The sequence below is a fragment of the Marmota marmota genome, unplaced genomic scaffold (assembly GCF_001458135.2).
Source record: "Marmota marmota marmota unplaced genomic scaffold, marMar, whole genome shotgun sequence".
Taxonomy (NCBI): domain Eukaryota; kingdom Metazoa; phylum Chordata; class Mammalia; order Rodentia; family Sciuridae; genus Marmota; species Marmota marmota.
In genome coordinates this window covers 20640811-20654331 of record NW_026000093.1, presented here as the reverse complement: position 1 = coordinate 20654331, position 13521 = coordinate 20640811, and the positions used below count along the sequence as shown (strand labels likewise).

General features: G+C 38.9%; 1 protein-coding gene across 2 annotated transcripts in view; it reads left to right on the top strand.

Annotated features, from left to right (window-relative positions):
- Positions 1-13521, top strand: part of Slco5a1 (solute carrier organic anion transporter family member 5A1) — a 136844-nt gene that overhangs the window by 114029 nt on the left and 9294 nt on the right. For both annotated transcript variants that reach the window (XM_048783027.1, XM_048783026.1), the window contains 2 exons: positions 9432-9591; positions 11657-11898. In XM_048783027.1, coding sequence (XP_048638984.1) covers positions 9432-9591; positions 11657-11898 — 402 coding nt within the window. The remainder of the gene's footprint in view (positions 1-9431; positions 9592-11656; positions 11899-13521) is intronic.

Here is a 13521-nt window from a genome sequence, read left to right as displayed (position 1 = left end):
CAGCTTAAATCATTCAGATATTTTAAACAATACTTATGGTTTTGATTAGAAGGATTATTTAAAGGAAGGTTTTTATACTTACTAACAAAGAATCCAGCATTTAGAATGTGCTGAAAAATTATTTTCTTGTCTTTATTCCTTTCCCTTGTGATCATGCAATAGAACTGAGCTATTTTTTTCTTCTTCTTTAAATCGTGAATGAATGTCAGACCTCTACCTCTGCTCAGGGATGTTAAGTATATAGTGTTGCTGAATTTGGTAAGAACTCAGTGCATCTTAGTTATGTAAATTCATGATTAAGGGCACACTTCTTTTCTGTTGATTGAAATAATCCAAGGGAAAGCAACCTCGTGAGGAGTGCAGAACCTAATTGTTCTGGTCTTTGCAAACTGACTTCAGTGAAGTTTATGAATTAGCCAAGGAAAAACCTAGTTTCCATGGAGAATTTCTCTGGCTTCCTAACTACTTTTAGGAAGATAGTCTGAGAATGAATAAGAATAAACAATTTTGAATGGTGCGGCAGTAGAGGCATGCCACTTTTAGAATGTGGAAAAAGGTGTGTACGGGGTGGATCTGTTCTTTATGTAGGGTGTGAGCTACAGTTCAGCTTCACCCCCCTTGGCTGGGTTCTCTTCTGCAGTGTCCAACCTGCTCGACGGTATGTGACTGCCAGCCTGGTAAAAACCATATTGTGCTCTGAATGATTTTAAGGCTTGTACTTTGGTATTCTTTTTCTTCCTATAAAGTCAATAAAGAGAAAAATGGCACTAAAGAGTGGAATCTTTGTTAGGCAGCTGTTTGGCTCAGGAACAGTGATTGGCACTTACGTATGTCTTTTATGTGTAATGCTTATAGCACTTACAACATCGCTGTAACGTATATATTATTACCCACATTTCAGTGTAAGAAACCAAGGCTTAGAGATTAAGTGATTTACTCAAGGGCATCAGTTAATAAGGAGTGGAACAAAATCCACCCTGATGACCTATTTCAGAGCTTGTGTTCTTTCTGAACACCACACAGAGGTGTGTTGACATTACCTATTTCATACAGGCGCACACCTGTGTGTCCACGCCACCTTCTTACTGATTGGGTGGTAGAGCTGGCCTGCACCTTCCTCACTTCTGCACTGCTCCCTGATATTTCAGGGCAGCTGAGGCACATGCGCAGTGCTGTAGCTCTGCTCGTCTGCTGCATCAGCCCTGCAGCTCTGAAGTCATGCGGTAGAGGTTTTTAGCTTGGCCTTGCTCCACACTAGCTGCATGGGCACAGGAGAATTATTGGACTTCTCTGTGCTTGGTGTCTATCTTTTCAAAGTGAGGAAGCAGATAGTATTTATCTTGTTGAATTGATGTGAGGGTTGAATAGGTACTTGGTGAATTCCTTAACCTTTCTGTTGCTTGATTCCATTGGAATCAATCAACAGTCACACTGTGCCTTAATTTCTTTCTTTTTTTGGTACCAAGGATTGAACTGAGGGGCGCTTAACCAGTGAATCGCGTCCCTGGCCCTTTCTCATATTTTATTTAGAGACAGGGTCTTGCCGAGTTGCTCAGGGTCTTGCTAAGTGGCTGAGACTGGTTGAACTCATGATCCTCCTGCCTCAGCCTCCTGAGGCTGCACCGCCTCACCTGAGTGTACCTCAGTTTCTTCAGCATTAAGCTGAACTTGATAATAGGACCTCTCCCTTAGAATCATAGAAAAGCTAGAATGGGATAAGACACTTAAGAGTCAGCAACTAATAGCTATTTAATGATATTTTATCATTTTTAATATGAAGAGAAATATGCTTGCAGTCATACAGAGTTCACTGATTTTGAATGCAGTGTTTCTGATTATTAAACTTTTCTGAAAGAAGGGGAAAAGCATAAAGAAGAGAGCACAATATATATGCTAACTACATTTCTCAAAGTTTTGCATGGTGATTTTTACCTTATAGGATTTAATAACTGACCCACCTTTGTGTTAGCATCAAGTACTCTTGAGCCACCTAACTGTCTGGGACAGGCTTGAGGAGTTTTAGGAGAATGATCTTTTCCTGGGGACCCAAAAGGAAGTCACAGTCTCTTTGTAGAAGAGGTGTTATTAATGGTTCCCTAATATAATTCAGATTTGATATCAAAAATGTGGAAATGACCTATATGTCTATGATACATGAATGAATAAAGAATAAGTGATATACATATTATATGTGATATAGGAACTACATATTATATATAATATGTACATGTATGTCACATATATGTGTATGTATACACAAAATAGAAAACTATTTAGCCTTAAAAAAGGAAATTCTGTTATGTGCTACAAAATGGATGTACCTAGAGTGCATTAAGCTAAATGAAACAAGCCAGTCATAGACAAATACTGCATGACTCCATTCACATGAGGTATCTAAAACAGACAAATTCATAGACTCAAAGAGTGGAATGCTGGTTGTCAGGTGCTAGGGAGGGGCAATGGGAAGTTACTAATCAACAAGCTTAAAGTTTGAGTTAAGAGATGAATAACCTCTAGAGATCTGACGTACAACATTGTACCTGTGGTCAGCAGTACTGTTCTGTACACACAGAACTGTGCAGTGGTGGGCCTGGGGTGCAGCACAACAGGAGTTCATGCTTAGCATGTGTAAAGGCCTGGGTTCCCCCCAACACCAAAATAAAAAAAAAACACTGTGAAGTGGGTAATCGCTCGTTAAGTGTTTCAAACATAATAAAATGAAAAATTTTAAAAGAAGAAACTTTGTATTTGAGAATCCAATTGAGTTTTCATTTTGAAAGATCCCAGGAACTGTAGCTAATATTCTGGCTCATCTCCAACTCAAGTAGTTCCATTCCCAGCACCCATAATTTCCCTGAGGTTTTAGTTAGAACATGTGTATGACTTTCCCCTCTGCATCTGAATTGTGTCTCACACGGGTATGTCCTAATGATCCTGTGGCCGAAAGAGCTGGCATTTACTATGATAGCTGTGGCTGAAGTAAGACTTTATCCTTATACATTGTCGACTGTAAGCTATCGCTCCTCACTCTATCTTTTTGTCAAATAATTTCTAAAAATTGAGTTAAATCTGATGTACAAAATTTCTAACCAGTTCTATGTCTTGATAAATCATTTAATAGTTCTAGCATTATTATCTTTCATTTTTCAAATGTCATGTCTTTGAACTTAGAATCTATTGTATCATCTTCTGGTTATGTGACTTCAGCTACAGGGCCCAAACTTTCTCAGGGGTGATTGCTTGAGCTGCCACCTGATGGGGAAATGATAACTTTCTGTCTGGGCAGTGGCTGTTGGAAAGGGTGGTGCACCCAGTCCCACTCAGTTCCCAAATCTCAAGAGTTGTAAGTTTCTTCTCTGAGAGTAGGTTTGCCCCCACAGTATTCAGAACACAGAAATTAAATAGTCTACTAATCCATCCCTTTGCCTCAGCTTCCCATGGGGGCCTCTCATCTTCCTTCCCACCACACCTGTTCTTGAGATGGTCAATACGGCGTGTTTAATGTACCAGCCTTCCTAGGTATCTGGCATTTCTGGCTAGATCACTCCTAAATTCTCTAATTACACCATTCATCTCCTCATCTGTGTTTCACGGACTGCCTCATCAATGAAGATTTTCCTTACTGTTTAAATACTTTGCATGGTTAAAAATCTTTTATTATAGTCATTACTAATTTCTTTATTACAAATATTACTAATTTCAAAGGACATTACTGAAAATTAGAGGGAAGAAAGTTTGCTTAAAGGATCTTAGGTATATGTATTTTTAGATTATCCTAGCTATTTTATTAATAGGCTTAGCTTAATAAGTTATATTTCTACCTGGAGGTATCTGATGCCATCTGTTTTGGGCTCTGTTTGGAGATAGAAGCAAAATTTGCTTTTTCTTCATTTTAGGGATAGGGAGAGGATAAGAAATATGAGCAAACTTTCTTTCCATTTTGTTTTAAATTTTGTAATTAGGATCTAAACAAATCAATATTGAAGTCTGTAAGAGTGCATAATATCTCTATAAAACATAATAAGGCTTTTATATAAAAAACACCCATGATTATTATATTCAGGATCAAATTTACCAGTCCATAGCCTTATATTAACATAATTAATAGAAAAATTATTCACTATGTAATGTGAGCAGGAAATAAAATAGAATTTAGAATTCTATATATGATCTTGATAACAGTATGTTAATGTTGATCTAGCTGCAGACTGAAAGAAAACCAGAAACCCTGAGCAGTGGTATTATGGATAAGTTTAAATTTTTAGTTCTTTTGTATTTTTAAAATTTCTATATTAAATAAGTATTATTTTAATAAAAAAGGTCTTTTGAAACACTACACAAGGAACATCATTTTATTAAAACTGATTCTGTATTTGAAGAGATGGTTTGTATAAATTATGAGTTATTATATGCAGGTGTCACGTTCTACCTGGTTTGAATTTTCTGGCTAAAAAGCAGAAGAAAACTTTAACAATAGAAATAACAACTGGGTGCCGTGATCACAACTTATACAACCACATCCCTCTAGTGAACCTGTGCTGTTATCATATACTACCTTTCACTGATTATCCTTGCTCTCTGTGTAGGCAGGAAGGGTCCATGATAGCACAGGTGAAAAGCTCTGACCCAAGGTCCTGCAGCTACCAAATGGCAGGCCTGAAACTAGAGTCCAAGCTAGTTCTTTTCCCATTATTCTCTGTAGGAGCAAAAAAAAAATACTTTTTGTTTTTTGAAAAGAAAAACACAATGGAGACCTTTAGTACGATTCATGTTTGTGATTCTGTAACTTTTTAAAAAAATATTTTTTAGTTGTAAATAGATCTTTTATTTTATTTATTTATTTATATGCGGTACTGAGGATCGAATACAGGGCCCCACACATGCCAGGCAAGTAAGTGCTCTACCACTGAGCCACAATCCCAGCCTGTGATTCTGTAACTTTTATCCATTAATACTTCTGCCACATGTTGGTGGAGAGAATATCAACACCTTAGAGCCTGTATGTTCGAGGCACATTGCTAGACACTGGACATATGTTTATTCACCAAATCCCTTTCACAACTGTGTGATGGAGATATTTGGATATCTGTTTTACAAAGTTCATCGCCTTTGTGAATTGTGGAGATGGAATTACACCCAGGTCTTTCTAAGCCTAATACTCAGGATCACTGAAAGCTGTGTCACGAAAGCAACATTAGAACCTTCTCCAGGAAGAAGGAAGCAGGATAAGCTACCCAGAAGACTTGTGCTAGAGAAAGCAAAACTGTGGACAGTTACATAAAACTGCCCTGCTAGCATAGAGACTTGAGAGGACACACTATGGAGGTAGATAAAACTGGATTTAAGTCCATTTCTGACTCATTCTAGATAAATGTGTGACTTTGGGCAGTACCTGCCTTCTCAAATCCAGTTTCTTTGCTTGACCAGGAAGAGCAATTGTAGTTCTCATGAGGAATGAATGGGCTAACTTATGTGTAGAGATCTCAGTGCACACTGAATAGAGGAAAAATGGAGCTCTGCTAATGTGAGTTTTAAGTGATAATGATGAGTATCAGGATAATAATAACTATAAACCTGAAGTTGCATAGCTTTATATAGTCAAGGAAGAATTTTAATACAAAGCCAAAAATTTAAGTGGAATTGAGACATTCTAATTGAATTTTTCTTGAGGGCTGAGATCAATTAATAAAGATTAAGAAATTATGACAAGTGTACATTTCCCCCCTAACTGATTAGTGTGTTTCAGTGTGTGGATCATACTCCTTTCCTCCATGAGACTTGAACACAGTATGCACAGGTTCCTATCATATCTTTTAATATGATTAAATTGTCATATCTTTTGATAGGGATCAATGAGGACAAAAAGGTGAGGGATCTCCTCATTGAATTATAGACACCGGAAGAAGTGTGTTAGCTGGGGAAGTTCAAGTGGTTTTTAGGTCTTAGGGTAGGTGATGGGACACAACTGCTGGTGTGTGTGTGTGTGTGTGTGTGTGTGTGTGTGTGTGTGTGTGTTTAGGGCAACTGTGTTCTTACATACTCAGGTGTAATGGCCTTATGGCAGAGATTTTTTTTCTTTTACTTATATTAAAATCTGTTTTGTTTCTATATATCACTTTAAATAAACATTGATTTGATAAAAGTGGGGCAATATTGCTGTTATATTTTCCTTCTAATTCCCTCCACCTCTTTTTTGTCTCCTTAGATTTTCTTGAGGTACATCACTCCATCTCTTAGCATTCCGTATTCTTTAAAATTAGCAAACGTACTAGCTAATCTCAGAGACCCCTTCCATCTCTCTGTCTCTATAATTCCATGATTTTTATAGTAATATAGATGTGTGACTCTCAAGCTAGCAGTTTGGAACATGCAATTATGAGGCATTTGCTAGCAAGGCCCTTTGCCTTATTTGAAATCAAAACTTACATTGATTTATGAGTTAAAATGAATATTTCATTTGGAAAGCAACTGTGTTGCCAGAGATGCTTTCATTTCTTTGGAAAGGTGGTGTGTGAACCCTGTGCCCAAGGATAAGTGCAGTCCACAGTAAGTACTTCTTGTGCATTTCTGCTGCCATCCAGGGTTCATTTCTTGTTAGTGAAATATTGTTATTCAGGTTTAAACGCTTGCACTATTATTAGAATCAAGGTTGTTTTCTGGAGAGTGAATTAAAATCAAAGAAGACATTATTTCTGAAGAAAGTTTCTATTTTAATCAGCATAGTGTAAAGGGTGAACCTCGTCAGCAGCTTTCTCTTTTGTTCCACAACTGTCTTTTCCCCTAGTGACTTTTCACGAAGGCCCACTTCCTTTCACTGGTACTTAAATTTGTTGCCTAATTTGATTTTCTTAGAGCTTTTCATATGGTACCATTTTTTGTATCCCCATGATCCCTGAGAAAAGCAAACATACCCAGGGTGACCTGAGACTGTGCCTCTGTCTCCTAACCTCATGGAGGTTTTTGTCTTCCTGTGGTCAGTTTGTCTCCAGCATGTTGATGTTTTCTTCAGGTTCCTTCTTCTTGGAGGTACATATTCTTAAAGGACAAGGTTTTTGAACTCTGTGGCCATATATGAAGTAAAAGCACTTTGTTAATAGGAAATACCAAGTAAATAGCAACACTAGTAACCCATGGTACAATATTGAAGACTGCCATTTTTCGTGACTAAGTGTGCAGGCATGTAAAACCCATTTTAGGTGGTCCTGGCTTGCATTTTGGTTCTTAAAGAGCTGGTAAAGAGAATATTCGTTCCCACTGAATACTTTTCATATGATAGCAGTTAAAATCAGTTAACATGCACTACTAGCTTTAGGGTGAACGTCTTGGTGTCCTAAGCCATTTCATCCTCGGTAGGATGGGATAGGTAGTTGGCCTGGCATATGGTCATTGGTCTGAGGTCTTATTCTTAGCATTACTGACATTTGGTCCAGATTGTTCTTTATTGTGAGAGGTAGGGGGATGTGCTGTGCATTGCATGATATTCGGCAACATCCCTGGCCTTTATTTACTAGTTACCAATAGCATCCCCGTGGTTGTGACAACCAAAATTGCCCAATGTTCTCATGGCGGGGTGTGGGGAGAAGCAAAATTGACCCAGTCGAGAACCACTGGTCTAGAGTTATTTTGTTTAGTTAGGTATATTCAAACTTTAAAATGTTTGGATATGAACAGTAATGAACATAATGGTTACCAAAGTCTTGTGATAAATTGTTTTCTGTGGAATGACATGAATGAAGAGCAGGATTGATATCACTTTCATGTTAGAAGGCTTTCTTGATAGAACTTCAATATTGCTTTGAATTTGTTTCTCCCACTGACATCTGAGAATTCAGTTATCAGTGAAAGGCCAGGGAGGGGAAAAGCCTTGGAACAAACAACACTTTAATTTTATAGGTTACTATAAGGATTGGGATGGACTATGCAACTGGATAAATAGCACTAACATAGTCATTAAAGATAGGTTGTGGCACATACAGATATTCCAAAATATTTTTTGAATGGATGTGTGATGGATGGATGAGTGAAGGATATGCTTTTGCTAAGTCATTTAGCTTTAGGAACAATATTTCATCGGTGATTCATGGAGGGTGGTGTGATGACAGAAGCACAGAGTCATGATTATGAGCACTGTGGTTGCTTCCATTCCTCTGTGGTCTCCTCTGGGGACCAGCCTGCCTCTGCTCCACACTGATTTTTTGCACTTCTCTCCCCTGCCCTGTATTCCATTGGTTCACTACTCCCTTTATACTGATTGCCAGAATTGATTTTCTGAGAGCTTTCACAGTGTACCATTTCTTTCTATCAGACTCCATGATATTATGGAAAAAAAAATTCCCACCACATTTGACTGTGCATCTTCATTTGGGTATTCCTGAGTAAAGAGCTAGTTTAATCATTCTTGTTTGAATCCAACTGGTGATGTGATTTCTAACCAATCATCTTTGCAAATCATTCCTTTTGATCTCCCAGGTTCCATCTCTTTCTTTGAGAAGTTATTCCAGAACCATTAAAGTTTTTGTTTAAAGGAACCAATATTGATAACTCTGATTGATGTATTTATGTGCTCACAATGATGTTGTTGGTTCAATACTGAAAAGTATTTTCTCTGTTTTACCAGTTTAAGAAATTGATAAATGTTTGAGATGGAGGATATGGTAATTTACCCTGATTTGATTATCACACAATGTATTGAAACATCATATTGTACTTTGTAAATGTGTACAATTCTTCTATGTTAATTAAAAGTGAAGTAAAGTTGGGCACAGTGGGTGCACACCTGTAATCCCAGGGGCTCAGAGGCCGAGGCAGGAGGATTTCAAGTTCAAAGCCAGCCTCAGTAATTTAGCGAGGCCCTAAGCAATTTAGTGAGACCCTGTCTCAAAATGAAAAATAAAACCGGCTGGGGATGTGGCTCAGTGATTAAGCGCCCCTGGGTTCAATCCCTGGTACCAAACCAAACAATAGGACTGAATGGTAGAATGCTTGCTTAGCCTGCATAAGGCTTGGACTCAATCCCCAGCACACTAATAATAATAACAATGACAATAATAAATTAAAAATTTTAAAAAGGAGTTTCAGCCCAAATATGTTAAGACATACAGCCAAGTGCTTACAGTAAATGAGGAGTTATATAAAAATTCAAATTATTGGGCCTACACATAGGACCAGTTCTGTAGCATCAAGGTGAAGGATAAAATTGAGTCGGGACAGATAATTTGATCTAAAAAAACTACTGAATCCGCAATACTAGAAAGCTGAAACTTTTTGTGTTGTGTTGTAAATTCCTGTAATGACGGAGGGCAGCTGTTTCATGATGCTGTAGCTTTGATGAATGAGAACATCTTTGCTAATGTGGACAAATCACTAAATATCAAGGTGTTTCCTCTTGCTTTCATTTTAATTCTGCTCCTGGCTTGTTTCCTTTCTCTCAGACCTTCTCTGACCATGCCTCACAGGAACCTGACAGGAAGCTGCAATGTTAATTGTGGTTGTAAGATTCATGAATATGAGCCAGTGTGTGGATCAGATGGAATTACGTACTTTAACCCCTGTCTGGCTGGCTGTGTTAACAGCGGTAATCTTAGCACTGGGGTGAGTATATTTCCTAAATTCCTCTTTTGTTGTTAATCCAACGTATTGTGACAGGGACGTGATAGAATTCATATGCAACCATGATGACTTCAGTCTCCTTTTTCAAGAGGCTCCAAATAACCTACAAAGTACTTCGGATAAACACCTTGTGGAAAGGGAGTTATGCATTGCTCTCATGGTTTTGCTGGGGAGGATGGGAGTGTTTAAGTGTAGAGATTTGGTTCCATATCAGCCCTCTCTACTTTACATTCCATGTCAACTCAGTGAAACTTGATAAGATTGGGCTCCTGGCCTTCCATTTGTTTTCTGACAGGGCCCCTGTAATGGATTTGAAGGTCAAGAAGACCATAGTTTGTGCTGGTGGAAGAGACAGGAAAACACCTCCCCTGATTCTGGGAAGATGGGCAATGGCAATTTTTCACAAACTATCAGTTTGGTTCAGACTCTTTTAAAGAATTTTTCATTTGTTCTTTTTAGTTATACATGAGGACAGAACGTATTTTGACACGTTGTACATACATGGAGTATAACTTCCCAGTTTTGTTATTGTATATGATATGGAGTTCCACTGGTTGGTTCAGACTTTTTTTTTTTTTAAGTTTCAGAGTAAAGATATTTCTGTTCAAGAATAGGCTATTTTGAGAATTCCCTCCTCTGTGAGTTATAAATAGGCTGTCATACTGTGGGAGAAGTTTTGCGTATTCTACTCCATTCTTTATGGAGCCTGGTTTGATTCTTTGCATAAGAACAGATCGGAGGGCACTGCTTTAATTGAAAGGTTAATATGCGTTTGCTTGTTCTGCGCAGGTGATAGGGATTAAACCATTGACTGAATGTTTTGAAGATGTCATTTTTTTTTTTTTTTTGATTTCCGAGTTTGGAACTAGAGTGATAAATTGAGAATCCTGTTGCTGGTTCCCTGTATGTAATTGGTGAGCTCCAGTGTGTGACTGTGCTGAGAGGGAGGGTGAGATCTGTCTCTCTCAGTGGCCAAGCTCTTTCTCAGGTTCCTCTCTTTCTTTTAAGAAGACTGGAGGTCCTTTGTACAAAGATGGTCAAACAGCACCCACCTTTACCCCCATTCTTACTGTTGCTCCAAGTGTTCACCACATGGACCAGTTCACTGATTTTCATTCAGTAAAATGCAACATAATAAACAAGGAAGGTTAATTGACCGAGTAAACATTTGTTGGCTTATTTTGGTTTTTGTATAAGTAACACCCAATGAAGTTTCACTTTTCACTTCACTAAGAAAATTTTGGTAGTTAACAGAGAATTTTGTCTCTTTCACTCTTCTGTAGCATCAGTCCCTTGAATGCATCTAGCCTGTCAGTGTGGACTCACAGATATTTGTTGGAAAAAAATGGACAAGGGATTTTGGGTGCACCAGTGCTTCCTGACAAAGTCTAGGAACAGCACTAAGCTGGGCCATGGTCACCAGACCTAAGTTACATTCATGGAGTGGGTTATTCATCCATAGCTTGGAGTTCACCAGATAACTAAAGGAGATTCAAAAGGTGTTTAAACTAGAACAACTAATGAGAAGCTCACTATTATTTGTACTGAAGCCATCATGATTGTGTTACGAATTCTTTTCCATTTATTTAGCAGATATTTACTTTAGACCCAGTTCCACTATGTGCTCAGCATTGTGGTAGGTGATCAGGGTTGTGCTAGGTACTCTGGTAAGCGTGAGTAAAGATCAGGCTGGGTTCCTGTTTCTAAGAGGCTTTTATAATTGGAAAGCCCAAGAGTTCAAACAATCTGAGCAGCTTAGGTTTACAACCCAAATTGAGCTTACAGAATGTAAACATCATAGAATTGTTGACAGCTTCTTAGAAAAGTTTAGGTTTAAGCAGTTTTAACTGGCAGATTCTGATATTGTTAGACACATGCTTTGATTCCTTACTATTATCAGTGAGGAGGGTGTTTTCAGTGAAATATTTTGCATTTTTAAAATGCTGCAGTAACTATTGTAGAATATTTTAGTTCACTTTGTCTTAATAGTCCTATGCCACATTTTCCTTTTGATTGGCACACAACCTAACTGTATTTGCTCACTTAGATTCGGAATTATACAGAATGCACCTGCGTCCAAAGTAGACAAGTGATCACTCCGCCCACAGTGGGACAGCGAGGCCAGCTCCGAGTGGTTATCGTCAAAACATATCTCAACGAGAATGGCTATGCTGTGTCAGGGAAGTGCAAACGGACCTGCAACACCCTGATCCCATTCTTAGTTTTTCTTTTCATAGTCACCTTCATCACAGCATGTGCCCAACCGTCAGCCATTATAGTGACACTCAGGTGAGAACAGCACTGGGCTCCAGGGGTGGGAGGTGAAATAGCATTGCCAGAGCACATATCCCAGGACAAGGGATGATGGGGCACAGTGGAGAGGAGAGTAAGGTTCCATGGTTCAGGAGAGTGCTCCTGGGGAGCTCAAGAGGTGAGTATTTCCATGTTAGGAAGGGAAAGAATGGTTGCAACATTTCATATTCTAGAACTTTCTTTGATTGGGTTCTAGTCTCTTTGGTTCCTTAAGTCTCTGACCTCAGAGGCTCAACTTCAGGAATTGAAAGCCATCCCCCATGTTACCTCTGCAGGGAAGCCAGACCCTGGAGCGGGGCAGGAAGCAATTTGGTAAAGTTGCTAAATCATGCATACCACAAAAGCTATTATCTCCAACTTTGTAGACAGTCCTGTACCTCCTGGGTCAGTGATGAATTATGCTGGGCCTGCATTTTGAAATGCTGAGTTCATTAGTTTTACTATCATATAAAATTTTGGAATGGAATCAAAGAGAGTTTGACTGGGAAATGTGATTTTCCACTTATTCAGGATCTTGCTTTTTTTGCTGTATTATATATCCTGTTGTGTGTGTTTTTTTTTTGTTGTTGTTGTTTATAAGAAGACATGAAAGCTAATTTTGTTCTATTAAAAATGTTGATGCTGGCACATTTGAATTAATGTGTTGGTATTTACAGTAAGGGCTGCACTGGGCAAGGAAAGGCAGCATGTTGAGCAAGAAGAGCAAACCATTGGTGGATTTAGGGGGACTAGGGATGCAGGACAATGAGGATGTGAAGAAGGGAGTCCTCCTTCTTCCTTTGGCTCCTTGGAACCCCACCATGCTGGGCACCTGGCAGGATGTACCTGCTGATATGTCACCCTTACTGAGAGTGGGCAGGTTGCACCTTCATGTTCTGACTTCTTGCCTGTGGGATAGTGAGGGAGACATTTCCCAGAAAAGCTGCTCCTTGGGAGTCTGGTAACAGCACAGGAAAGGCCCCCTTGTTTAGTTACCCCGTCCCTCCACTGGCAGATATTTATAGAGTAACAACCACATGGGCACAACTGGGCAATTTGCTACGAGGCATAAAGAATTTAGAGAAAAGACAACAAAGATACTGGTCCTCAGAAAATTTCCATTGTTTAAGGGATAGAAAGGATAAGGTATGTCATTGTTTTGCTTGAGACAGGGTCTTCTATGTTGTCTAGGTGGGTTGAGAGCCTCTGGTCTCAATCACCTCTCCCACCCCAGCCTTCCAGTTAGCTGGAACCACCATGCCAGGTCCATCATTTAACAAACCATAAGAATCATTAATATATTTGCTTACTTAAGTAATATCATTTTTCACTTTGTTTAATTAAAAAAAAAAAACAGAAAATGTGGCTGGGAGGAGCTTAGTCTTTCTTTTTTTGGCGGGGTGGGGTACCAGGGATTGAACTCAGGGGCATTCAACCACTGAGCCAAATCTCCAGCCCTATTGTGTCTTTTTTATTTAGAGACAGGGTCTCACAGAGTTGCTTAGTACCTCACTACTGCTGAGACTGGCTTTGAACTTTCGATCCCCCTGCCTCAGCCTCTGAGCTGTTGGGATTACAGGCATATCCTATAGCACTGGCTTTCTATGGTTTTTAAAAAAA